A 24,662-nucleotide genomic window follows, 5' to 3' on the forward strand; every position below is an offset into this window, starting at 1 on the left:
ATCGCCAGGGAGGGGCGTGACGTGGTATCGCCAGGGAGGGGCGTGACACGGTATCGCCAGGGAGGGCTATGACATGCTACCACCATCGTGAGACCAGCAGATGGCTGCAGTGACACGACAGGCACAGCTCACCGCCCTTCCCAGACTGATCCAGGCCCTGTTCTACCACTAGGGCAGCCTGTTTGGTGTTGGCATTAATTCCACACAACTCATGTGTGTGTGTGTGTGTGTGTGTGTGTGTGAACCTTGCTGGTTGCTATGCTGGGCAGAGGGCTGTGAGTGACCTCCACTGGCTGCTGTCTGCAGCACCGCCCAGCAGGCCAGGGGATGAGTCATTATGCGAGGGGGCTTCGAAACTCGTCAGACAGGTATCTCCCAGGCAGCGGAACAATGGGAAGAAGGGGAGTGGAGCCCTGGCTGGGGGCAGGGCTGGAAGGGAGTGAGTTAGTTTCTGTCTGGGAGCATGGAGGAGACAGCCTAGGGAAAGGGGCTGGAATTTAGGGGCCCAGTCTCCCCCTTCTCAAGGGGGACTGAGGCATCCTAGCCCCAGTTCTTTTAACCGGATTACATCTGTGCTGTGCTGTATCCTGGAGGAGCAATAAACTCCCTCTATTCTACTGGCTGGTAAAGTCGGTTTGTGCCACTACGGGGGTGCAGGAGGCGGGGGACCCCAACACGCCATCACAGTGTGCACAAGGCCATAACCCAGCCAAACCAAGCTGAGAGGCCAAACTGCATGTCACAGGGTGTCCTGTCCTGAACACACCACAGCGTGGCCACCTGGCTCTGCAGCCCCCAGACCCTGTAGAGATCGGGCACACGGGGCCAGCATGCGAGGCTCACGCACAGGCCCAGTGTGCAAGGCCAGGTGCACAGACCCAGCATGCGAGGCTCAGTGCACAGGCCCAGCGTGCAAGGCCAGGTGCACAGGCCCAGCGTGCGAGGCTCAGCACACAGGCCCAGTGTGGAAGGCCAGGTGCACAGGCCCAGCGTGCGAGGCTCAGCGCACAGGCCCAGCGTGCGAGGCTCAGCGCACGGGCCCAGCGTGCGAGGCTAAAAGAAGAGGCTCAGTGCCCCGTTGCAGGCTGGCAGTGCGCCTGCCACATTCCCGCACTGGTTTGGTTTTGAGCAATCGGCATTTTCTGACGAGAGAACGTCCTGCAGGAGATTTTCACCCAAGGCTGGTCCTGTTCTGGGTCTGGATCCTCAGCCTCTCCAGGAGCCCTGATCCCCAGCACTCCTCCAAAGCAGGCTTCGGACCGCCGTGGGCCCCCGCCGCAGAGCGCCTCATTCCCTCCAAGGCCAACTGCCGCAGGAAGTCCCCTCACAGCTGTTTGCGCCCCGCCCCGTGTCAGGGGAGAGCTCACCCAGTGCTCTCCGGGCCCATGTGCCTACCGGATAAGCAGCGTCTTTGCCGGCTTTGCACGCAGGCCCTGGCTCCTGGCCATGATGGAAGCCCGGCATGGCCGAACGAAGGCCGCAGCAAGGCTGAGCTACCAGAGGAAAAACAAGGTGCAACATGCACAAGTTTGCTGGCAGGGTTGGCCAAGCGCCTGGTAACACGACCAAGGCCTGGATCCCAGCTAAGAGAGCCCCCTAGAGCCCTGCCCAGGGCCTGCCCCTCTCGTGCGGCTCTCCTTGTACCCGAAAGCTGCCAGACCCGCCCCACGGCCCGTCCTGCCCTGCGCCGATCGCAGCCCGAGCTGCTCCTCGACGGTTTTAGAAGCCACACACAAGTTACTCAGGAAAACCCTCTGGCGGCGCTTCCTTCCTCCGCGGGAGACAGACCACCAAGCAGCCCCATTGTGCCCCCAGCCTGCTGGGCCGGGCGGCCGGCCTCGCTGCGTCCCATGCAGTGCTGACTAACTCCGCTACCCCTCAAGCTCAGGAGCCCATCCAGCTACGCTTTGCTAGTCTACAAAGTGCTCCCATCGCTTTTCAAACTCAGCTACCTCCTGACGCTGTTGAAAATCAACAACCAGCCTATTAGCACCTGCCTCGCTCGTTAGGAGAGGCAGCTAAGAGCCATTCGTTTGCAATGCGAGGGGAGAACTACCAGGACTCTGCAGGGGAACACAGCACCACTGGCACCTTCGCGCCGTTGCTTGACAATGGGATACAGGAGGGAAGACCTGGGAGCCGGGCTCCCCTCCACGCCCAGCCTAAGGCCCGAGCTGCCAGGACTCCTCCGCATGACCCTGACCAGCAGCAGCTAAGACCCAGACGTGTGTTCTGCGCGCTTGGCAACTGTCAATAAACAGGGTAAGATCTTCACTGGGCGAGGCTCTTTCAGTGGCAAAAGCATCTGCCAACCCGCAGGCAGTTCCGCCCTGAGCCCGAGGTGAGCCGGGGCGGGGGGGGGGGGTACATTAACAGGACTGCACCCTGAGCTCGAGGAATGGGGTGAGCGGGGGGGGGTACATTAACAGGGCTGCACCCTGAGCCCGAGGAACAGGGGGTGGGTGTCCCTAACGTGCAGGAGGGACAGAGACCTTTGTGCAGGTAAGAACCCTGCAGCCCCCTCCTCCGCAGGGCAGGACGTCAAGGCAAAAGAAAGCTCTGGCCAGCCACGTGCCGTCTGCTGGGACAATGCCTGGGAGAGTGAAAACAACCGCGCCTGGCTCCAGCCACTGGGGACGGGCTTCGCTGAGCTCACACCCGGGAGCCCCTGCCTCCTGCCCGGGAGCCCCCACCTCGCGCCCGGGACCCCCCACCTCGCGCCCGGGACCCCCCACCTCGCGCCCGGGACCCCCCACCTCGCGCCCGGGAGCCCTTGCAGCAGGCTGGCGCTGAAGGGCTGTATCCTCTCCACTACCCACCAGCCGGGACGGGGCAGCTGAGGGTCTCTGGCAGCGGATGTGGGTGGAGCTGCCTCTGAAGGGCTGAGGCCTGACCCTTGCATCCTGCCCAGGGAGGGGCGGCGGCCCTAGCAGGCCGGTAGATGCGTGGTGGGACAGCGCGCCCCAGCTGATCACAGCGTGGGTCTCTGCGCGGCCGTGACGCCCCACGCACTGCTGGGCCTGCGCACCAAGCCACTGCACACGCCACACCGGGCCGGGGCCTTCGTCCCAAAGAACCAAGCGTTTATTTAGCCCCACGCTGGACGAGTCAAGGCACAAAATACTCCAGATTCTGGAATTTAAATAACTGGACACCCCAAAGCAGACCTGGGTTCCAGACCCATGGGGCTGCGCAGGGCCAGGCCGAGAGCTACGGGCGTCTGAACGGGCCACGGGGCTCGAGCGAAGCAGGGCAGCCGGGCTGGCACCGGGCTCTAGGCTGGCCCTGGGTTCCCGCGGGTGCTGAGAGGGCAGCTTCTCCGGCTCGCCCCTTTCCTGGCCCCCTTGCCGTGCCCGGCTGTACGGCCCCGACACTGCTGAAGGGCGTCTCTCAGACCCCGCTCAGGGCACGGCAGGGAGGAAGTGGCGGAACGGCCGACTGTAGCCCCCGGCGTGTGCGTTCAGACCAGCTGTTCCAAAGCACCCCGGGAACGGGCACCAGCCCTCAAAGCACAACCCGGTGTGGGCGCTCTGCTAGCCAGCCAGGCAGCACTGGCCTCGCCCGGCGCCCACACCTGGGCACAAGCTCCCTCAACGGCAGGAGCCACCGCCCTGGCCCGGTCCTCGCCCAAGCGCTCCCTGCGGGCAGGGCCAGTAGAGCCCCAGGCCCCTCTGGGCTGCGCAGGCCGGGGCGACGTGGCTCCGGGCATGAAGCGTGTCCAGCCCCCGAGGGAGCACGCCCTGCACAGGGCCAGGCCCGGCTCCCGGGGTGCCCCAGTGGCGCTCGCAGGCCGAAGCTGCCATCCTCCATGGCCAGGGACGCGGCGGGGGTGGTGGGAAGGGATGCTCAGCGTCTCCCCCAGGACACCCCTGCAGGAGCCAGCCGGGGCTGGCCTGGGCGTCTGGCGCGTCCTCAGTCGAGTTCCTGCTCCTTGCCTGAAAGCGAAAGACGAGCGGTGAACGGCCCACCCCGAGCCTGGCGAGGGAGGGGATGCAGCGAGTGCCACCGAGCCTGGCCTGGCAGGCGCCCAGGGCCCATCGGCACATGGCCCGGCCACGGGGGGAGCGCTGGGGAGGGACAGGACTGGCGGGAACACTGCGGCGGCAGCCGGGTTTGGGCGGAAATTGGGAGCTAGTCCCGGGGACGCTCTCACCTGCTCCATCTATTTTCCACAGAAAAATGCAAATTGTCATTTAAAGGCCAAATGCCAGAAAAGGGAACTCAGTTGTGAGCTGCCGCCCCACCTGGCAGGCCGGGCTGTGGGTGCCTCGCGTTCCCACATTTCTAGGGCCCCCGCCGGCCTCCAGCGCGCCCCGACTGCGGCCACGCCTGGCCCCCGTGGGGCGCGGCACCCAGCCTACGCCTCCCCGTGCTACTGGGCCGCCGTTTCCTCTCTCAGCACCGGGACGAACCACTTCAGACTGTCAGTTCCCCACAAAAGCTCCCAATCGCCAGCCCCCGGCCCAGCCCTCGCTCCTGCCCCCCCTCCAGCCACCAATGGTGAAGGAGAGCTGGAGCGGAGCCGGGCCCGGGGGCTCAGGCGCTGGATGGCAGGGAACCGCTGCCCTGGGCGGGGTCCGGGGTGAGAAGTGGGGCCTAGTGCAGGGGAGCCCCCGGCCCATCCGTGGCCCCTCGACAGGGCTCTCCCATAGAGCGAGCGGCTGCACTGTGCCCCCGGCAAGGGAAGAGCCCTGGCTCCGGCGGTCAGGGCAGGACTCCCACGAGCGATTCCAGGCTCCCTCCCCGTAATGTCACCAATCTGGAACATGGGGATAGTCCCAGCGTCCTTCCAGCCTCCCAAAGCTCTCCAGAAGCGGGGGGTGGTGGGGGGGGACAGGGCTGTCACACCACGGTGCCCCACCCAGCCAGCACTCAAAGGTCCCACTGACCCAGGCCCCTAACCACACCAAGCCACGCGGGGCGACCTGAGCAGCCCTGTGTGACTGCGGTGAAAGCCAGCTCTCCGGCCCTGTAGAGGGAGGGGAGGGCAGAAATCAGGTCGCGCGCCTCCTGCGAGCACCAGGCCTCGCCAAGCGCGCCACGCAGGGCCCTGGGAAAGGAGCAGCTCTCACGTGACTGGCCCGGGTGGTTCTCCTGACTGTGAGCAGATGCCACCTTTCGTGGTGAGGCCGGGGGCTCCACCGCCACGTGCGTGGCACTGCCCAGAGCCGGTCCCCAGCAGCGCCGGAGCCTGGTTCTCAGCACGGCTAGTGCCAGGGAGGCCACGTTCCTCTCTGCCCCCGCGGGGAAGCTGCCCAGGTTGCTGCTGTCCCTCCTGGGCACGCTGCCACCTTCAGGACTCTCGCCAAGCGAGAACGGGCGCCCCCAAGCGGCCTGCTCCTGCCAGCTGCTCGGCTTGTGGCGCCCCTCCCTTTGAGGTGGGATCCCTGGCTCAGGCCCCGCCAGCCGGCCACGCGGCTAATCGAGGCTGCTGTGCAGGGCCTCAGCCTCCCAGCCCAGGCTAGCAGGGGTGGCAGGGAGCGTCGTCCCGCTCTAGAGGCCAGCCTGTCCCTGCTGGCCCCTGGCCGCCCAGACTGCAATCCCCCCGCTGAGCGGCTCCTGCTCGGGCAGCACGTGCTCCCAGGGACACGGCACCGGGAAGGAGACAGACCGGCCCAGTTCTGCTCCTGCTGGGCGCTGCGCTGGGAAGGCGGGAGCAGAAGCAGGCCCAGCGCTTACAGCCTCCGACCGGCCAGACAGCATGGGATTAACTGCGGGGACCGGCCTGGGGTGGCCAGAACCCCGAGGCCCCGGCTCTGCCTCCGCATCTAATCTGGCCGCCCCGAACCCCTTCCCAGCTGGCCCGGCGGGGACACCCAGCTGCCACCGAACCCGGAGAAGCTGCACACACCCGGAGCTGGGCCGATCTAGAGACCAGGCGACGGGCGGGAGCCAAGCATCCAGCGCCCAGAGGCACAGAGCCCCCAGCTGGTGGTCGTGGCCCTGGCGTTTTTCGCTACCCCCAGCTCAGCCCTCCAGCCGCCCTGCGGGGCTAGCAGGCTGCGCGGGGCGACGGCGCACAAGCCTGCGGGTCTGCCTGCCAGGGCGCAGGGGCAGACGAAATGCCACCTACCTTCCTTGTTCTCCGGGCTCGTCAGAGGCTGCAGAGCTGCCGGGGGAAGACAGCGAATTGGGTCAGACTCCGGCCAGGCCCTGGCCACACTGGGCCCAGCTCCACCATGCCCAGGGATGCAGCCCCGCCCGGGTCCCCACTGCCTGTGAGCAGCCCCATATCAGCGAGCCAAGCGCCCCGACGGCTTTGCACCCTCCTGCACCGCGTGAGCCTGGCTGGCTCCCAGGGCAGTGGGCAGAGCCCTGCACGGGTGGGGGAGGGCCGCAGAGCCCAGCGTGGGCCAGCCAATCAGAATGAGGGAGCCGGGGGCCACAGAGTCCTGCGGGATCACCCAAAGAGGGGCAGCAGCGCGCGAGCCCCCGAAGCCGCCCCCTTAGGAACCCGAGTGCCAGGCTGGAGTGTGGAGAACAGGGTCTGCCTGGTCCTGGGCCTCGCTAATGAGTCTCCTAACGAGAGGCTGCCGGTGGTCAGTGGGGGGCCCGTGGCGGGGCTGCCTGCTCGCTGGCAGTGGGCAGCGACCCGGCCCCCCTCTGGATGAGGGGAAGGGAAAGCCCAGCCCACCCCCCCGCCATGGCAGGCTCGGGGCGCTGCAGGTGCCAGGCATTGCCAGGGCCCCAGACAGGCAGCAGGGGGCTGCAGCCGGCACACGGCTTCCTGCGGGCCGCTCCTGGTGTCAGCTCACAAGCGGCCTCCCGGCAATAAGGCAGGGCCAGTAATTCCCAGGCCCCGTGCAGCCCCCCGCGACGCCCCCTGGAAACTGCTGCCCGGCTGCGCTGCCAGCTCTCCGCCGCCCGGGAATTACACGCCGCGCCAGAGAGGGCACATGGAAACGGATCTGCTGGCCTGCGGCCCGGGAGCAAGGACCGGGCGGGGGAGGGGAGGAGCCAGGGGAACCCCCCCCTTGAACAGTTCAGGCATTTATCAGCCTCCCAGTCCTCCAGTGCCAGCTCCCCTGGATCTCCCGCAGCGGCTGCCGGCGCGATCAGGCACAAGCCGATCTGCCCACAGCCCAGCGACTGTTGTGCTGGGAACAGATGAAGGGAGTCACCAGGCACGTAATTAACTCATCTGATTACAGGCCAGCGCCACGAGAGAACACGGCTTATCCTGCCTGAGTCCAGCCAGGGGGCACAGGCCCCAGCGTGGGCCTGGCTGTGGTGGCACGTGTGTGCGGGACACTGCTGGGCACGTTCACACAGCGCTGTGTGTCGGCAACAGTCCATGTGTGCAAGCACGTGCGCCACTGTGTATGCCACGCGTGTGCACGTGTGCAACAGCTTGCACCGTTGTATGCTGGACAACTGTGCACATGCTCATGCATCGTGAGTACACGTGCGAGCACGTGCTCCTAAACGGCTGCACGACTGAGTGCTTAAGCTGATATGCACAGAGACCCCCGGCCCCCCCCTTGCCGTGGCGCCAAAAGGACACGCCAGCTGCTTCCAGGAGCCTGCGCCCTGCGGACGTGGCCACTGCAGCCAATCAGACGTTTAGCAGCCAAGCTACCGGAGTCGCTGGGTCCCTTTCCAACCAGGCGCTCTGCTCTGCTGGGGAACCCCACAGCTGGCACCTACGCTGGAGGCAGGGGGAGCCAGGCAGGGAAGGTGCAGGGAGGAACCACACCCCCCTCTGGAACAGATGCCAGAGGCTGGAGGGGAAACACAGGGCCCCGCCCCCCAGCATGCGCATTGGTCTCCTTTAGCATCCCTGGCTCAACGTGAAATCCAGCCCTCAGCCCCACCCCGAACCGGCTCAGAGAATCTCACCCACCTGTCTTGGGCTCTCCACCCTCCTCGTCCTGCTCCTCCAGCCCTGCAAAACAAGCCACAGGCAGGTGAAATCCCCGAGCAATGGGGCTGGGCTGGCTCAGAGCCACCCCTCACCCCCGGCCAGGCCCTCCCCACCCCCTCTCCTGGCCCTGCTCACTGTCCCACGGGGGCAATGCCAGCCGAATGCTCCCCGCCGGGAGGCAGCCTGGGCACCCGGAGACCCTCAGCTCCAGAACTGGGACAGGGTAAACAGGAGGGAAGGCCAAAGCCGGCGGTTTTCCAGGTGCCGGAAGGTGCAGCTTCACTCAGAAAGCCCCTCAGAGACACGGAGCAGGGCCAGGCCTGAGAGCAGACTCAGCGTGGGGGCAACGGGCTCTTCAAACACTTTCCACGAGCCATCGGCAGGGCTCCAATTCACCCTCCAGCCCTGAGCCGTGCAGGCAGGGGCAAGGAAGGAGCCGGACGACGCACCCGCGTCTCCGGCCAGCGCCTTGCCTGCCCGTCCCACGGTGGCACCCGTGAGTGACGGCGCCGCGGCTGAGCCATGGGGGGGGGTGGAGGAACCGCCCGTGTGGGGAGCTCCCTGGGCCGCCTGGCCCGTTGCGCCCCTCTGGGAGGCGGAGTCTCTCAGGCGGGGCGAGGTCAGAGCAGATCGAGAGGCGGGTCGTGAGCCTCTGGGCCGGGGCCACCGCGCTGTCTCCCACGGGCCAGCTGCAACCCTGACCCGTGACCCCCCGGCAGAACGTCTGTGCCCTAGGGAGGAGGTGCCCGTCCGCGCAGCGGGCAGAGCGGGAAGGAGACGGCTCCCTGGGGCAGAGCTCAGGAGCTGGGTTTCACGGGGGCACCGCAGCCAGATGGTTACACCCTGGGGCCACTTCCCTCAGCCCCACTCCTGCAGCAGCAGCGCAGCCTGAAAAACCAGCCCCACAACCCGCTGTGCCGGCCCAGGAGCGAGCAACGCCTCTGCCGGCGCGGGAACAGCTCGGACAGCCCCGCGCAGCTGGGGCCACTTCCCGAAGGATCACAGCTAGGGACGGAACCCAGCTCCCCCCACTACACCGCACTGCCCCGCCCAAGGCTGACCTCGGCTCAGCGCGCAGCCCAGGGGCCAGGCACAGGTCCCCTCGGCGGGTTCACTGGCAGGGACTGTGCTGACCCCCGGGCAGCATTCTGACCGGTTTCCCTACCAGCCCCCGGTTCTCTCCCCTCTGGGCCCCCGTCTGTGGGGGGGGAGCGGCTGGGACATCTGTGGAGGGGAGCGGCTGGGACGTCTGTGGGGGGGCGGCTGGGATGTCTGTGGGGGGGAGCGGCTGGGATGTCTGTGGGGGGGAGCGGCTGGGACGTCTGTGGGGGGGGCGGCTGGGACACGTCGGGGGGAGGGCGGCTGGGACGTCTGTGGGGGGGAGCGGCTGGGACGCGCGGGGCGGGCTGTGGGCGCGTTGGGAGCTGGAGCCACACGAGCCTGCAGAGAACAGGCTCGTGCGGCCCGTTCGTCCCCGCCCCAGTCGCTCCGAGCCAGCCCCCGCCACCGCCTGCCACCAGAGGCAGCTCCTGGCTGAAGGCGGCAGCAGCGAAACGCGCACGTGGCGGCTCTAGCTGCTTCCAACGTGCGCACCCACCCCTGCCTAGCCCCAGCGCCACTCCCTCCGGCCTGCCCCGCCCCGCGGCAGAGCGCTCGCCTCTCCACCCGGCCGGCTCCGCCGGGAGCCCCGGGCCCAGCGTGCTCCTGCCCTAGATCCCAAGGGGCTCTGTGCCCGCGCCCCCCACCGCGTCGCCCCCGAGCGTCTGCGGGCCCTTACCGCCGCTCTGCTCCTCCTCCCTGCAGCTCTGGCGAATTTTCTTCCGGCACACGTAGGCCAGGGCTCCCAGCAGCCCCAGGATGCAGACGGCCAGGCCCACGGTCACCCAGAGGGCCACGGCCGGGAAGGCGAGGTGCTGGCCTGCAGGGAGGACATGGCCCCGTGGTCAGTGGTGGGCCGAGCGCGCTCCGCCTGGCTTCGCGCTGCCCGAGGGCGCCTGGCGGGACAGGGGCTCCGTGGGCCCCCGTGAGGGAGTCAGCAGCCAGGCCAGCGCCTCGGTGCCCCAAGGAGCTGGAGCAAGGGGCGGCCCAAGTCTGGGCCTGTCTCCACGGCGCTGAGTGTGTGGAGCCGAGCGGGCATCCCTGCAGCACCTCCCACCCCGGCGAAGGAGCCCTGGGCAAAGGGGGGGGGTCTGACTTTATCCCTCCCCCCGCCCGCCCTGCCAGGAGGGCGTGATGCCAGCTGGTGCCGAGTGCCAAGGCCAAGGGCAGCCCAGAGCTGGGGCCTTAGGAGAGCAGGCTGATCTCCCCAACCAGTTACCCGCAGGGCCCACCGCCCCAGCCCAGCAGACTCCCAGCTGGCACCAGGCTGCAGCGGGGCTGCCACGGACTCAGAGCCCAGACTCCTCGGCCCCGCCAGGGACGCGCAGCCACACGCAAGCCCAGGCGGGAGCTGCGCTTCTCCAAGAGCCGCTCCCAGCCCCCGGCCGCTCAGGTCTCGCCCTCCGGCCGCGCGGCCGGGGACGTGTGATGCAAATCGCTTGCTCTGCACAATCCCGGGCGGGTCGCTGGAGCCGAGCGCTGCGGCGGGGAAGGAATCGCTGGGAGGGCGGCTCAGCAGGGCGGCGGCCTTGGCACAGGGATCTGGGCTCCAGCTGCTGCTCTCCCAGCGCCCGGCAGGCGAGTCACCGGCTCCCACCGCGGAGCGAGACCCTGCCTGCCTCCCGGGCTGCTCACGGCCATGCGGCTTCCACAGCCCGGCCCGCCCACCCCGCCCCGGGCCAGCACAGACCCTGCTCGTGCCAGGGCACCACTCAAGCAGGGGGCCCCCATCTGGGGCACCAGCCTGCAACCCGGGCACTAGCAGCTGCCAACTCCCAGCGAGCCAGCTGAGCAAGGCGTGTGAGGGCAGCGGCTCCCAGCAGAGACCCCCCGGCCGGCAAAGCCCTGCCTCCAGTACAGCATAGACCCCCCCAGCTGGCGAGGGCCCTGCCCCTGGCACAGCAGAGACCCCCCCAGCCAGCGAGGGCCCTGCCCCCAGCACAGCAGAAACCCCCCCAGCCGGCGAGGGCCCTGCCCCTGGCACAGCAGAGACCCCCCCAGCCAGCGAGGGCCCTGCCCCCAGCACAGCAGAGACCCCCCCAGCCAGCGAGGGCCCTGCCCCCAGCACAGCAGAGACCCCCAGCCGGCGAGGGCCCTGCCTCACGGCGTGGAGCCAGGCAGGGGCCAAGGGACGGGCCTGGCTGGATGGGCTGGCCAGCGTTGGTCCTGTCCGAGGGAGCCTGGGAAAGGCGGGCAGACCAGGGGCAGGGGGCTCGCGGTGTCTAGGGGCCGACCGGCTCGGTTCCACCGGGGGCGCTGCAGCCTGGGTGCCCCGCCCCGCGCTGCTGGCTCACCGGTGATGGTGACGGAGGCGTGGGCCTCCTGCCGCAGCAGGGGGTTGCGCACCAGGCAGGAGTAGGTGCTCTGGGGCTCCACCGCCACCCGCAGGACGCTCCGCAGCGCGAACAGCCCGTCCCCGTTGGCCACCTGCGAGGTGGTGACGTTCTCCGTGAGGTTGTGGCCGTGCCCGTCCTGCCAGAGCACCGTGGCCGCAGGGTAGCCGTGGGCTGCGTGGCAGGTCAGGGCCACCAGGTCCCCTGGCTTCAGGCCCTTGCTGGGCTCCAGGTTCAGGCTGGGCTTGGAATACAAGGCTGCAAGGGAGAGAGGGGCGGGTTGGGCACCAGGCAAGTGAGCCAGCCGGCCAGAGGGCGCTTCCTGCCCCACGGCCTCCTCGGGCCAAGCCAGCGCCCGGGGGGCCCGTGCCCCCCTCCCCCCGTGCAGCATGGGGCACCGCTGCCCCACAACACTCTGCTGGGAGGCCATGGGCCTGGGGAGCTGCAGGGGCCCCACAGGGCTTCACAGACCGGCAGGCAAAGCGCGGAGCCTGCAGCCCCTCTGAGCCCCCTGGCTGGGCTTCGGCCCCACCCCCCACCCAACGCCTGTTCTCTCTAACGAGCTGGGGGAGAACGACCCCTCCCGCCCCAGCGCGTCTCGCCCATCGGAGGCAGGGCCGGCCAAGGGGCAGCGCAGGCTCACGGACCGGCTGCCCCACTGCATCCCCGCCAGGCTCGTGGTGCTGGGCTGGCTTGTGGACTCCACGCAGGATCCCAGGGGCGAGGGTGGGTAGCCCGGGGGAGGGGGAGGGAGGGCACACGGACTCCCCAGAGAACGTAGCTGGTCCCTGCCCCCATAGCATGGCGAGGGGATCCCCGCACAGGTGCACAGCAGGAGGGGCCAGACACAGGCCCAAGCTCAGGGGGGCTGGGAGCCCCATGCCAGACCCTACCCAGACCTGGCAGAGGGGTTGGATTTAGGGGACAGGCTCAGCCCTGAGAATCACAAAACCCAGCACAGCCCCCCAGTCCCGCCTGTGGCTAGGTTCTGGCAGAGGGGGGAGGGAGACGGGCGGCGGGACGGAGGGGGAGAGAGACGGGGCAGGATGGAGGGGGAGGGAGATAGGTGGCGGGATGGAGGGGGAGGGAGACGGGGCGAGAGGGAGATGGGCGGCGGGACGGAGGGGGAGGGAGATGGTGGCGGGACGGAGCGAGAGGGATGGGGACGGGAGCAGGACAGAGAGGGAGGGAGATGGGTGGCGGGACGGAGGGGGAGAGAGACGGGGCGGGATGGAGGGGGAGGGAGACGGGCGGTGGGACGGAGGGGGAGGGAGACGGGGGCGGGAGGAAGATGGAGAGAGACGGGGGCGGGACAGAGCGGGAGGGATGGGGACGGGGGCGGGACAGAGCGGGAGGGATGGGGACGGGGGCGGGACAGAGCGGGGGGGGGGGGACAGGGACAGGACAGAGCAGGAGGGATGGGGACACCCAGGGCTCTGGGGAGGGCAGAGGCGAGGGGATAGGACACCGGACAGCTAGGGGAGCCTGGGGTCAGGCCAGGTGACGGCTCCGCCCCGGCCTCTCCCCACAGCGAGCCCCGCCCCGCCTCACCGGCCACCTGCAGCGTCACGGCCGCGCTGCTGTAGTCCTGGACCCGGACGAAGCAGGTGAAGGTGCCCTCGTCGGCGATCTGCACCCGCTGCAGCAGCAGCGAGACGTTGCCCTGGGGCAGCTCCTCATAGAAGAGCGCCGTGCGGTTGGCGTAGCCGCTGCCCTGGTCGGCCAGCTGGTCCCGCCCCTCGGCGAAGCTGTGCACCAGCTGCTTGGTGTCCGTCAGCTGCCAGGAGTGTGGAAGCAGAGAACAGAAACAGGGATTTGTGGGCAGCCAGCGTAGTCCAGGTAGCAAGAGCCAGGCTCCTCCCGGCCCGAGAGCTGGAACTCGACGCTGCCTCCAGCAGGGACCTTGGGCCAGGGAAGCACCTGGGAGGAGCCACGAGACCCGTTCCTTGTGATACGAAACGGGGAGGTAAATAAACTACTTCCCAGTTGTGGGTGCCCCCCCCCCGAATCCGGCTTCCCGGGCAGCATGGCTGGAACACGCTGCCCGGCCGCTAGCTGCTTACGAAGGCAGAGTGGAGGCTCGTTTTCTTCCACATGAGGCTGAGCTGGGCCAGGTGGAAGCCGGCACCGGGCGCGAAGGAGCAGCGCAGGACGGCGTCCCGGCCGAACAGGGCGACCACGGGCTCCTCGGGCACCTGGATATCCACCGTGCCTGGGGGGAGACGGCACGAGTGAGACCTGGCCCCCGCACCCAGGCCGCCCCGCTCCCGCCAGCCGAAGCCCACGGGCGGGGCAAGGGGCCGGCAGGGTGGTGTGGCAGAGACCCCGGCGCGGGCTGGGCAGGCCGGCGGCAGCAGGACGGGGGCACTCGATGGCGGGTGGCCTGCGAGGGAGCCCGGCTTGTTTCCAGCGGGGAGGGGCCTGGCCAGCGGCACAGACCTTCCGTCTCAGCCGGGGGAAACAAACTTTGTAACGTGGGGAGGGGGTCTGGGTGCCGCGCTGTCCCAGAGCTGGTCCCCGAGGCCTGGCCTGAGGGTTTTGCCTGTGGAGGCTGGAGGCCTGGCTCAGCAAGAGCAGGAAAAGGGGGCCCAGGCTGGCCGAGTCGGGGGCTCCGCGGCGTCTCGGCACCCGGGGGCCAGGACCCCTCACAAGATGTCTCAGGATAAAGCAAAACCAGAAAATTACCCCAGCTCGGGGGGGGGGGGGGGGACGACGACACTGGATTCTGAGCCCCCCGGGGGCAGGCACCGGGCTGGAGCAAAGCCCCGTGGCTCCTCCGACACGAGATGGAGCCCGCAGCGTCTCTATCCATCCTCCATCCCCCGCCCCCTCCAGGCCACATGCCACCGGCCTTACACCGCGTCTGGGAACACGGGCCCTGCCCCCGTCACCTGCCGACGGGAGGCGGCCGAGGGGCCCAGCCCCTTGCAGAGCTGCCGGAGCACCGCGCTGCCGTGAGTCTGGGCGCGGGGGCACCATGGTCCAGGTGGCACTCGGGGTGGGCTGCCCTGGCCCCGGCCCTTCCGGGCTCCCCTGCTCTCACTCCCTGCATGCGCTCTCCACTCCCCTCCCCCCGCCAGGCTGCTGGGGACACCCACTGCCGAGACACAAACCCGCCTGGCCCAAGCCCCGAGCTGCGCGGCCAGGGGCACGGCTCCGGAGGGGCACGCGGGACCCATGGCAGGGAACAGCCGGACCCTGGGCCCACCCCCTGCGAGTGCAGTCCCTGGCCAGCGAGGAAGCCACAGGCACAGTGCCCCTCCGGCAGGGCCCCACTGCCTTCTCCTAGAGTAGGGGGACGGGCCTGCGTGGGATCGGTCACCCCCTGAGCCACCCTGCCCGGGGCCACCCTCACGCCCCAGGAGCGGCACCGCCAGCCCCAAGAGATCCCAAAGCATGAGGCTCTAACGAGAAAAACTCACATTTTGGGAGCCAAAGACTCCGCTGTGGCCCGTCTGATGATGGCTGACACCAGCCCCACACCCAGCCGCGGGGGGCTGCGTTCTGCGGGGGGGGAGCCAGCCCCACACCCAGCCGCGGGGGGCGGCGTTCTGCGGAAGGCGATCTCATCCCTACTGCCAAAGTTCTCACCCCACAACTCCCCATCGCCTGCCCAACAATTCACCCTGTCCCTGTCGTCTGCTCCTCCTGGGGGCTGGGAGGGCTGCACAAGGGCCCCTCTCCACCTTCCGGGGGCTGGTCACTGCTCTCTGCCCCTTCCCAGGATGAGCTGCAGGGGAGGAGCTGCGGAATAAATCTTGCTCTGTGCACCCAGGCACGTGCAGACGTGCACCACCTGCTGGGCTGCCCGGGCGCTCTGTTCAGGGATCGCTGCACCGGAGAGGAGGCAGCCAAGTCGTGCTGAGCTGCTGGGCGACCTCGCCTCTCCCCCTGCCCTAGGGCCACCCGGGGGACTCTGCCGGGTCTTGCGTCCCACCCGCGCCGTGGGGAAAGGGCCCGATCCTGCTCTTGCCTGTCAGCCCCACTGACTCCGCTGGCCTGGGCCGGCGTCGTGCTCCCTCTCCCCCAAACCCCACTCACCAGCCAGAGCAGGCGCCAGCAGGCCCAGCAGGAGCCATGGGCCGGGCATCTGTGCGGCAGGGCGAGTCAGCGCGGTGGGCAGTCAGGGGACGGGCCCAGGCAGTCGCCTCTGGCACCAGCTGCCCGGAGCTGGAAAGAGATGACAATCAACACAGGCCCCCCGACAGCAGGGGCACTGGAGGGGGGGGCGGCTCCGCGGGGAGTCTACTGAACAAGGAGCCCATCCCCCACCCTGGCTAGCGCCCCACGATTCTAGCCACTCCAGCGGCCTGGCCCACGGCCCGAGACAACCCCCTGCGGCACCTCGCAGGGACTGCAGTGCGTCGGCCCGGGAGCCATGTGCAGGGCACAGAGAGCAAAGCATGGTGGGCAACCGTGGGCCCCAGGCTCCTTGGTCCTGCCCCTTGGCCCGGTCCCAAGGAGCCGTGTCTGGAGCCGGGCCGGACCCAGAGGCAGGGGCTGCAAGTCAGGGCCCGAGAGGTTCCCTACTCCTGGGGCGAGGCGAGCACTCCGGCTCCGCGCCTTCCGGCTAAGCTCTTCCAGCCACGTGCGGGACACATTTTTCTTCTGTGCACCGAGGCCTGTGCGGATGTGCACCACCAGCAGAGACACAGGCGGCCGGCGCTGGGGGCTCTGCCAATCAGCTGGCCGGGCGCCCAGCCCCCAGCTTCCCGGAGCAGGGCAATGGCAGAGATCCTGTCCCAACCCCCTGCTGGCACCTGGCCAAGAGGGGGCGCCTCTGGGCTCCCGGAAGGGGTGGGGCCTCAGGCAGAAGGGGTGGGACTGAGGGCACCAGCCCTGTGCCACCCAGAGCGCACTGCACAGGCTCCTGCCGCTCCTGGCTCCTTTGAATCACCGAGCCCTGGGGCAGCTGCCCCCTTTGTCCTCCCCTCGGCAGGCCGGCTGGCAAGCAGGCCTCAGGGGATCCTGGCCCTGCAGGAAAGTCTCTGCCAGTTTCCTCTGGAACAAACGGGACTTCCCACAGCAGCTGGGTCTGGCTCAGCGTGGGCAAGCAGCAGTGCCCCAAACGCTCCCTCCAGCGCCTGAGAGCAGGGGGAGCAGCAGCCTCCTTCCCAGCTCAACCACTTCCTCCTGCCCCCGTGAACAACAGGGCGCGGGGTGTTCTGCCCGCCAGAGCGCCTGAGCCAGCCTCCTTCCTGGCTCCATCACCTTCCTCCGGCATCCGCGAGCAGCAGGGCGCGGGCTCCTCTGCCCGCCACAGTAGCAGACCCCGAGCCAGCAGCCCGGAGCCTGCCCAGTCGCTCCCAGAGACTTGGCGGGAGAAGCCAAAGCAGGAGCTCAGCTGAGCTGCTGGTCCGGGATGAGGGGGAGGAGGGGTTAGAACTCTGTTCTCTCCGAGGCAACTTCTCTCTCCTGGTCTTCCCCCCCGCCCGGCCAAGCCCCTGTGTCATGGCTTGGGCTGATGCGCAACCCGCCTGGCACACTCCTGGCTTCACACAGGTGCCCGCCGGCCCCGCGCCCAGGCAGCCCTCTGCAAACACTGCTCGAGCTGCGCCCTCTGCAGGCCCAGGGAACGTCGGGCCCATTCGTCACCCAGCCCGGGGCCCGCGAGGGCAGCTGGTGACACCCAGCGCGCCCGGCCGCCAAGTGGCAGCAAATCCACCCAGAGACGAGCACCCGGGGTCCCGCTGCAGGGTGCCCGGCCAGAGGCCTGTGAATGCTGCGGCCCGCCTGCCTGGGGGGCTCCCAGGGTTGTTCTCAATGCGCCAGCCCCCGCTCGGCCAGGGCCAGCCCCACCGGTTACCCGTCAACTGGGCTCCGGGTCTCGGCCCATGAGCAGCCACAGCCAGCGCCGGGAGCGGGTGGCCAGCGGCTGACCGTGCAGCTGCCCTGCCCTGGGACAGACGTTCCCGACTGTTTCTGGCGTCTCCCTTTCCACTGAGCTGGAATGATCGCTGCGGCATGCCCCCAGCTGACGGGACCGCAGAGCAAAGACACGCTGGACGGCAGCCCCTGACCCCTTCCAGGACTGTAACATCCACAGGCCCCCTCCAAGACGAGGCTGCCATGGGGCCAGGCGCAGTACATGCACTGGCAACTACCTTGGCCAACACATCAGAGACGGAGCCAGGGCCGAGCCCCCCAAATCTCCGCAGGTTGGGCACCGTGCCCTGCCGCAGGAGGGCTCCCTACCGTGCCCTGGCAAGTTACAGCTGCGCCCCGCGAGAGCACCGCCGCCCCAGACAGCTTGAGCAGACAGGCGGGGAGGGGAAACCAAGGCACAGACTGAGGACGTGGACACAGGTCCCTGTGACGGTCCCAAAACGCAACAGGCTCACTGGGGTGTCACTGCAGGACGCTTCCCCGGGGGCGCAGCACCCACGGGCCGTCCAGAAGAGATTTCACCGTTTTGTGTTGGCACGTCCGCTCCTGCGCACCCCTTTTCACAGCCCCCGCCCAGCATGGCCTCAGCACCAGCCCTTTGGCACCGACAGATGGCGCAGCGCCAGTGCTGAATGTTTCCTCTCTCACGCGGGCTGGCAGGGACGGAAAGGAAAAGCCAGACCGCTGCGCAGCAGCCCCATGGTGTGTTTCAAAGCGCTTTCCAAGGTGCCATAGCCCCATTTTACCAGTGGGGAAACTGAGGCACGGAGAATGGACGTTCTTGCCCGTGGTCACCCAGTGGCAGCTCCAGAAACAGAGCGAGTCTCTCCTGCCTCCCTGCCCGCATGGCCTCCCAGCGCCAGCCAGCCAGGGCTCTCCAGCGCTGGCTCCCCTTCCCAGGCCATTGGGGGGAAGAGCCCTGCGGCCTTCGCAGGCTCCTGGCTTCTCTTCCAAGCGCGGATCCTGGGCGGGGAGCCGGGGCAGGGCTGGGTTCACGCCCCCTCGGGAGCAGCACAGCTGTTTCTACAGCCGGGAGGAAGGAACCAACGTCCGCCCCAGGGAGGCAGGAAGTGAGCAAGCCAAGGGGAGCAGGGAACATCCCACTCAGCAGTCCTGGGGCTAGAGTGAGTCACAGCTGGGGACTGCCATTGCATCCAGCAGCCCAGGCAGGGGCTGTGGGGGAGGGGAACCGGGATAAGCCTGCAGGAGTAGCCCATAGGACTCCCAAACATGCTGGGGCGAGAGCACTCACTTAGGCCTGCAGGGATTGGGGGTCTGACCCCATCTGAGGCTACGTCCAGACCGCAGGCGTACCCCGCCCAGGGGCTCCATTTGCCTCCCTGGCCAGTGTGTGCAGCCAACACTGACCTATCAGGCCGGACGCTCAGCCCCCCGACGCTGTTTTACCTGCCCCGCCCCGGCAGAGCCTCTCCCCCCGCTGCATCCAGTGCCACAGAAGCTGGCCTTGGATAAGCGGACGCGGAGGCAAATCGTTTGACAGGGCAGTCAGCCCTGAGAGCATCCCGGGGCTGAACGGAGCGTCTGTGTCTCGAGCTCTTTGAGTGTCACCCGGGCACCTTGGGCCAAGCCCCGGGCAGGGCTGACTGCTGCGTGCCGCATACACAATGCCCCCATCGATGGCATCTGTGGAGGGGTGAGGAGAAGCAGAGGGGCCAAAGGGCCCTTGGGGAACGCTCCCCACAGCCACTCAGCCCAGAAACAGGCCATCTTGGCAGTCACACAAACCCAAGCACTTTGCTACTGCAGGGCCTGCCTGCGGGCCCCGGCGCCTCCGCTTCGGGGAGTGCCAGGAGGGTGCTGCGGGCGACCTGGCCCCAGGAAGGCTGGTACCCTGCAGACAAGTACAGCAGAGATGCGCATGCACTGATGCATTTACACATCTGCCCCCATCCCGGGGTAAACTCAGGCCTGCGGCATGCAGGCAGTCACACCAGATAAGAACCTGCCTAAGAACAAAGGAACGGCCAGTGGCTCAGACCAAAGGTCCCTCCGGCCCTGGGTCCTTGCTGCCCATGGTGGCCAATAGCAGATGCCCCAGAGGGCGTGAACAGAGCAGGGAATCACCGAGTGATCCCTCCGTCCCCCTTCCCAGCTTCTGACAGAGGCCAGGGACACCCTCCCTGCTGGTCCTGGCTAATAGCCTTGACAGACCTGTCCTCCATGAATCTATCTAGTTGTTTTTTAAGCCTGTTAAAAGTCCTGGCCTTCGCTACATCCTTTGGCAAGGAGTTCCACAGGTTGACTCTGTGCTGTGTGAAGAAAACCTTCCTTTAGTTTGAAACCTGTTAATTTCATTTGGTGCCCCCTAGCTCCTGTGTTAAGGGAAGGAGGAAATAACTCTTCTTTAGTCACTTTCTCCACACCAGCCATGATTTTATGGACCTCTCTCAAACCACCCCTTTGGTGATGCTTTCCAAGCTGAGAAGTCCCTGTCTCGGTGCTCCCTCCGCACAGGGCAGCTGTTCCAAACCCCTGCTCATCTTTGTTGCCCTCTTCTTTCCAGGGCTGCCCTTGTGAATGTGGGAGCCCTACACAGCCCCAAGACCTGCCAAGCCAGCCCGCCGAGAGAGGGCAGCAGTTCTGGGGGTGGGGCTATGCGCAGGGCTGCGGGGACAGCAAAAGGGCAGGGAGGCTGGTGGAAGGGGAAGCAGTGCAGCCAAGCAGAGTTGTGGGCGGGTATGTGGAACAGGGGCCATGGCAGGGGGGCCACCAAACCGGGCGTGGGCAGAGCAGCGGGGGAGGCCCTGGGGTATTCGGCCACTGGGGCCGGGGGCAGAGTGGAAACGAGGGCTTGGGCCACTGGAGCGGTCAGTGGAGCAGGAGGCAGGGAGAGTGGGCTGCCGGGGTTGGGAAGCGGATCAGGGCCTGGGAGATTGGGCCTCCTGGGCCAAGAGGCGGAGCAGGGACTAGCGGGTGGGGACTGGAGCTGCTTGAACGGGCTCTGCCCTCAGCCAGCACAAGGGATACACGGCATAGGGCACTCCTCAATGTGGAGCGCAGCGGGGCCCCACCTTTCGCAGTCCCTACACAGCTGCACGTTCGGTGTACGCGGGAGGCTGGGCCTGCACGTGTCCAATGCTAAGCTATCGTTGGGGAACCACAGATGTACAGATATTTTCTGTCCTATTCTCTATCCCTTTCTTAAGGATTCCTAATATTCGGTTTGCTTTGTGACTGCCACTGCACATCGAGTGGGTGTTTTCAGAGAACCAGCCACGCTGGCTCCACGATCACTCGAGTGGTTATAGCTAAATCAGTCCCTGTCCGTTCCTACGTCCATGTATAGTGTGCATTACTTTGCATTTAGCAACATTGAAATTCTCCTGCCAGTTTGTTGCTCGGTCGTCTTGTTCTGTGAGATCCTTTTTTGAAACGCCTCAGTCTGCTTTGGACTTATCCATCTACAAATGTTGCCACCTCTCCGTTTACCCCCTTTTCCAGATCCTTTATGAATATGTTGAATGGGATTGGTCCCAGAACAGACCCCTGCAGGACACCACTAGCTACCTCACTGCTTCTGAGAACTGACCGGTTAGTCCTACCTTTTGTTTCCTGTCTTTCAACCAATATTATCAGTCCATGGGAGGCCCTTCCCTCCTCTCCCGTGACAGCTCACTTTGCTTAGGAGCCTTTGGTGAGGGACTTTGTCAAAGGCTTTCTGGAAATCCAAGTACACTAAGTCCACAAGCTTGTTGACCCCCTCAAAGAATTCTAGTAGATTGGTGATGCAGGATTTCCCTCTACAGAAACCATGTCGACTTTTCCCCCAAAGTTATGTTCATTGATGCATCTGACAATTCTGTTCTTTACTCTAGTTCCAGCCAAAAGGGATCTAGCTGGGCCTTACAAATCTATTATCTGTAAGTGAAGGGGTACATTTCCTGCAGACCAGGGCATAGGACAGTGTGTACGCACACGCCTTGCCAAGGGGTACGCAGTAGGGATGTTAAGTAACGATTAATTTACTAGTCGAGTGGCATCGACTACTTGACTAGTCGATAGGCACGTCCGCGTTCCGCCTTTGAAATGTACGAGAGTCCCCAGCGGGGGCTGCTGTGCATCTCAAAGCTGGAACGCCGCATGGAGCCCAAGGCAGCAGGAAGTCCCGTGCTTGGCCTCAGGCTCCATCAGCGCTTCCTCTCTGAAACGCACAGCAGCCCCCGCCGGGGACTCTGGTACATTTCAAAGCTGGCACCCGCACTGCATGGAGCCCGGTTGGATGGGGAGTCCCAGCTGATCCAGGTTTCCATGTGGCACGAAATGCCGTGAGGAGCCTGGCAGCAGCATTCAAAGCAGCAGCCCGCGCGGAGCAGCTGACCCTGGGCTCTGTGCAGCACAGACACGGCGCTTTTCAGAACCTCCCTCTTCTCCCCACCTTGCTGCCTTTACTTGAGAGGGGCGGGACGGGGCAGAGCGACTAGTCGACTATCCGACACCATGTGCTGCTGGGACAGCCCACTCTCCTTTCCATCCCTAGTGGGACAGGCACGATGCCCTTGTGCCAAGCCACCGGGCCAGATGTGCATTTGACTGCAACAAAACAACGAACCGCAACTCAGCAATCGTGGAGCGCTCCAAAGGAGGGGGAAGAACTGGAGTCCCCGCCCCCTCTTCCCACGGGCCTGCCAAGCGCCATCTGTGCCACGAGTGGCTCTTAGAGGAAACCAAACGCGGCGGGCACGGCCCGTTTTAACCCGCCGGCGCCTCGCCGTGGGCTCGCGGTCTGGGCCAGGGTGCCCAGCCCTGGGCGGGGGAGCGCTTCCAGCCGCGGAGGAGCTGGCTGGAGCTGCCCCTTCCCCTTCCCCACGCGGGAGCCAGCTGGCAGAGGGCGCTGTGGAGCGGCTGGAAGGGGGCCCTGCCCCCGGCCCCGCCATGCGCCTGCCGCAGCTTCCAGCCGGCCCCACAAAGGGCTGGGGCGCAACAGCTCTTCCCGGGCCCGGAGGCTGCTCCCTCCAGGCGGGGGCCGGAACCAACGCAGCCCGGGCCAGAGCCGCGGGACCCCCGCCCCCGCCCAGCTCGCCCGCTCCCTCCGGCCCGCAGCTGCCCAGCCCGCTCCCCGCGACGTGCCCGAGCCTGCAGCGCCCCCGGGCCCCGCTCCCCCCGGGGTGCTCCGCCCCCCCCCCGGCAGGCAGGGGCAGCCCCACTGCCCGGCACTCACCCTGCGGGCTGGCGGCGGCAGGCCGGGCGCTTCCCCGGCGGCGAGGGGGCAGGGCAGGGCCTTGCAGCGGGGTCCGGGGCGGGCGGATCTCGCCGCTCCCGGATTGGCTGGGGGGCGGCCCCGGGCCGGCGAGCGGGACTCCGGGCGGGGCACGCGAAGCGCAGCCGCCGGGGAGAGGGGCCCCAGCGACACCCCCGCCCGGCCCGCTGGCTGCCCCGGCTCTGGGTCCCCGCCCGCGGGGCCGGATCCTGGTCCCCCCTCCCCCCCGTGTTCAGCCCTGCCCGGGTGTCCGCACGGCACCTCCCCGGGCCACTGGTCCCTACAGCCGGGCCACAGCCCCGGGACCGGCCGCCCCTTCGCTCTCCGCTCGCAGGAACGTGGCGCCTCCCGCCCGTCGGGCCCTGCCCGCACCCCGGCTCCCCCGGGGGGCTCAAGGGGCGCCACGGCCGGAGAGGCCGCTCGTACCAGCCCCTTCCTCCGGCTGCCGCGGCCCCGGGCTCCGTGCCCCGTGCGCCGGCCACTAGCGCCCCTCGGCCCCGCGTTCTGCGCGCGCGTCGGGCCAGATTCGCCCCGGGCGCTCCCGGCATCTGCCGCCGTCGGGTGCCCCCTGCCCGCACCTGCGGGCCCCTCGCGGGTCGCTCCCCCCGTGCCTGGGGCTCCGCTCCGGCCTGACCCCCGCTGCCTGGTGTATCGGCCCAAGCGCCGCCCGCTCGCTGGGACGGGGGCAGGGCCGGGCCCAGCACAGCCCCGGGGCGCCCTGTTCGCCTCCCGCCTGCCCCGTCCCGCGAGCCTCTGTCCTGTCCTGTCCTGGCTTGTGTCACCCCCGTCCTCCCCCCGGGCCGGGCTGCTCCCCCCCAGCCCCTCGCACTGCGGGGCTAGGCTGCGTGCACCTTTGGGACAATTCAGGGGGGCTCCAGTCACCCCTCCCCGCCCAGTGCCTCAGGCTGACCTGGAGCCTCTGCCATTGGCCGAGGGGGCTGTCCGCCTCCGGTCCTGATTTCTCATGCACCCTTCCCCTTCCTTTTGCCACTGGAGGCTTCCCAGACAATCCTGCGCCCCCCCCCCCATACCTGAGTGGGGGCTGCAAGAGGTTGTTTCCTGGCACGCTGGGGGGAGGGGAGGAGCTGGGGGGGGGTGTCTGCTGGAGGGGTAGGAGCAGCAAGTCAGTGCCAGCTGCCCTGCTTGGGGGAGAGAGGGCCTGTTACAGCTCAGCACGCCGCTTGTGAAAGGCTGCCAAAAGGGCTGCATCTTTGTCAATGGAGCTGCTGTAAGCAGGATTCTCAGGCTGTGTCTAGACTACATGCCTCCATCGACAGAGCCATGTAGATTAGACACATAGGCAAAGGGAAATGAAGCGGCGATTTAAATAATCGCCGCTTCATTTAAATTTACATGGCTGCCGCGCTGAGCCGACAAACAGCTGATCAGCTGTTTGTCTGGACGCTCCCCTGCCGACATCAAAGCCCTTTGTCTGCAGCCCCGTTATTCCTCGTGGGATGAGGTTTACCCGGGCTGCCGACAAAGGGCTTGGATGTCGGCAGGGGAGCGTCCAGACTAGCACGCTGAGCGGACAATCAGCTGATCAGCTGTTTGTTGGCTCAGCGCGGCAGCCATGTAAATTTAAATGAAGCCGCGATCATTTTAATCGCGGCTTCATTTCCCTTTTTCGAATACACAAATCTACATGCCTCCGTCGACGGAGGCGTGTAGTTTAGACGTACCCTCAGTGACTGTGTGTCACCGGCACTCGGGCCTGTACGCAGAGGTGAGCGAGTCAAATCCGGGGGCTCCCCCACTCCTCCCTGCCCTAGCGCATTGCCGGGGAGCCAGGGACGCACGACCCCTTGCAACTGCCTCTGTTCAAAGGGCTTGTGCCTGCCGAGCGGCTGCCAGATGCCGGTGAGCAGCGGGGCCGGGAGCTGCAGCCAGGTCCTGTGAATTCCAAGCGTCCCCCCCAGACAACTCTGCGAGGAGACCAGCCCGGCCCTCTCCCCCCTGCTCCAGGCCCCTTCCACTGGCCGGAAGTTAGGACAGGGACCCCAGGCCAAGCAAAGGTCTCGGCCCCGCCCCTTCCACCCGAAGCCCCGCCCTTTCTGGGTCAGCCCATGACCACTGCCAAAATTTGTGAGGTGCCCTCCCCCCAAGATTATTGCCCACCCGCGGTCTAGCTCAAGTGGCCAAGGCTGCTGCAAGCCTGGTGTCCTGGTCCCAAGCTGGAGGGAGGCCAAGCTGCAGGGCCCTCTTTGGTGGGGGAGGGTCCAGGCCTGGCCCCTGCTCAGAGGGGGGCCGCAGACCATTAAGG

At 67.3% G+C, this 24,662-nt stretch overlaps 1 protein-coding gene across 3 annotated transcripts; it reads right to left on the reverse strand.

The window, feature by feature from the left end:
- Positions 1-3,066: 3,066 nt before the first annotated feature.
- CD276 (CD276 molecule) lies at positions 3,067-23,390 on the reverse strand. 3 transcript variants are annotated; one of them, XM_075897572.2, is made up of 9 exons: positions 23,310-23,390; positions 15,337-15,465; positions 13,359-13,507; positions 12,847-13,072; positions 11,257-11,553; positions 9,642-9,782; positions 7,844-7,885; positions 6,074-6,109; positions 3,067-3,935 (listed from the first exon to the last, which is right to left on the reverse strand). In XM_075897572.2, exons 2-9 carry the CDS (start codon positions 15,383-15,385, stop codon positions 3,913-3,915), a joined length of 963 nt encoding a protein of 320 aa, XP_075753687.1. In that variant the 5' UTR covers positions 15,386-15,465; positions 23,310-23,390; the 3' UTR covers positions 3,067-3,912. The 3 variants fall into 3 exon arrangements, with proteins under 3 accessions (XP_075753687.1, XP_075753688.1, XP_075753686.1); XM_075897573.2 differs by lacking the exon at positions 23,310-23,390 and adding an exon at positions 22,978-23,001; XM_075897571.2 differs by lacking the exon at positions 23,310-23,390 and adding an exon at positions 22,361-22,708.
- Between the last annotated feature and the right edge of the window lie 1,272 nt (positions 23,391-24,662).

The sequence above is a fragment of the Pelodiscus sinensis genome, chromosome 14 (assembly GCF_052426305.1).
Source record: "Pelodiscus sinensis isolate ZL-2025 chromosome 14, ASM5242630v1, whole genome shotgun sequence".
Classification (NCBI taxonomy): domain Eukaryota; kingdom Metazoa; phylum Chordata; order Testudines; family Trionychidae; genus Pelodiscus; species Pelodiscus sinensis.

Excerpts from the sequence above, each read along its gene's own strand:
- CD276 (XM_075897572.2), bottom strand. The coding sequence starts at position 15,385 with ATGCCCGGCCCATGGCTCCTGCTGGGCCTGCTGGCGCCTGCTCTGGCT. Across the intron at positions 9,783-11,256 it reads CGCCTCCGTCACCATCACCG|GCCAGCACCTCGCCTTCCCG; the intron begins GTGAGCCAGCAG and ends TCCTCCCTGCAG. Across the intron at positions 7,886-9,641 it reads GGAGGAGGAGCAGAGCGGCG|GGCTGGAGGAGCAGGACGAG; the intron begins GTAAGGGCCCGC and ends CTTGTTTTGCAG.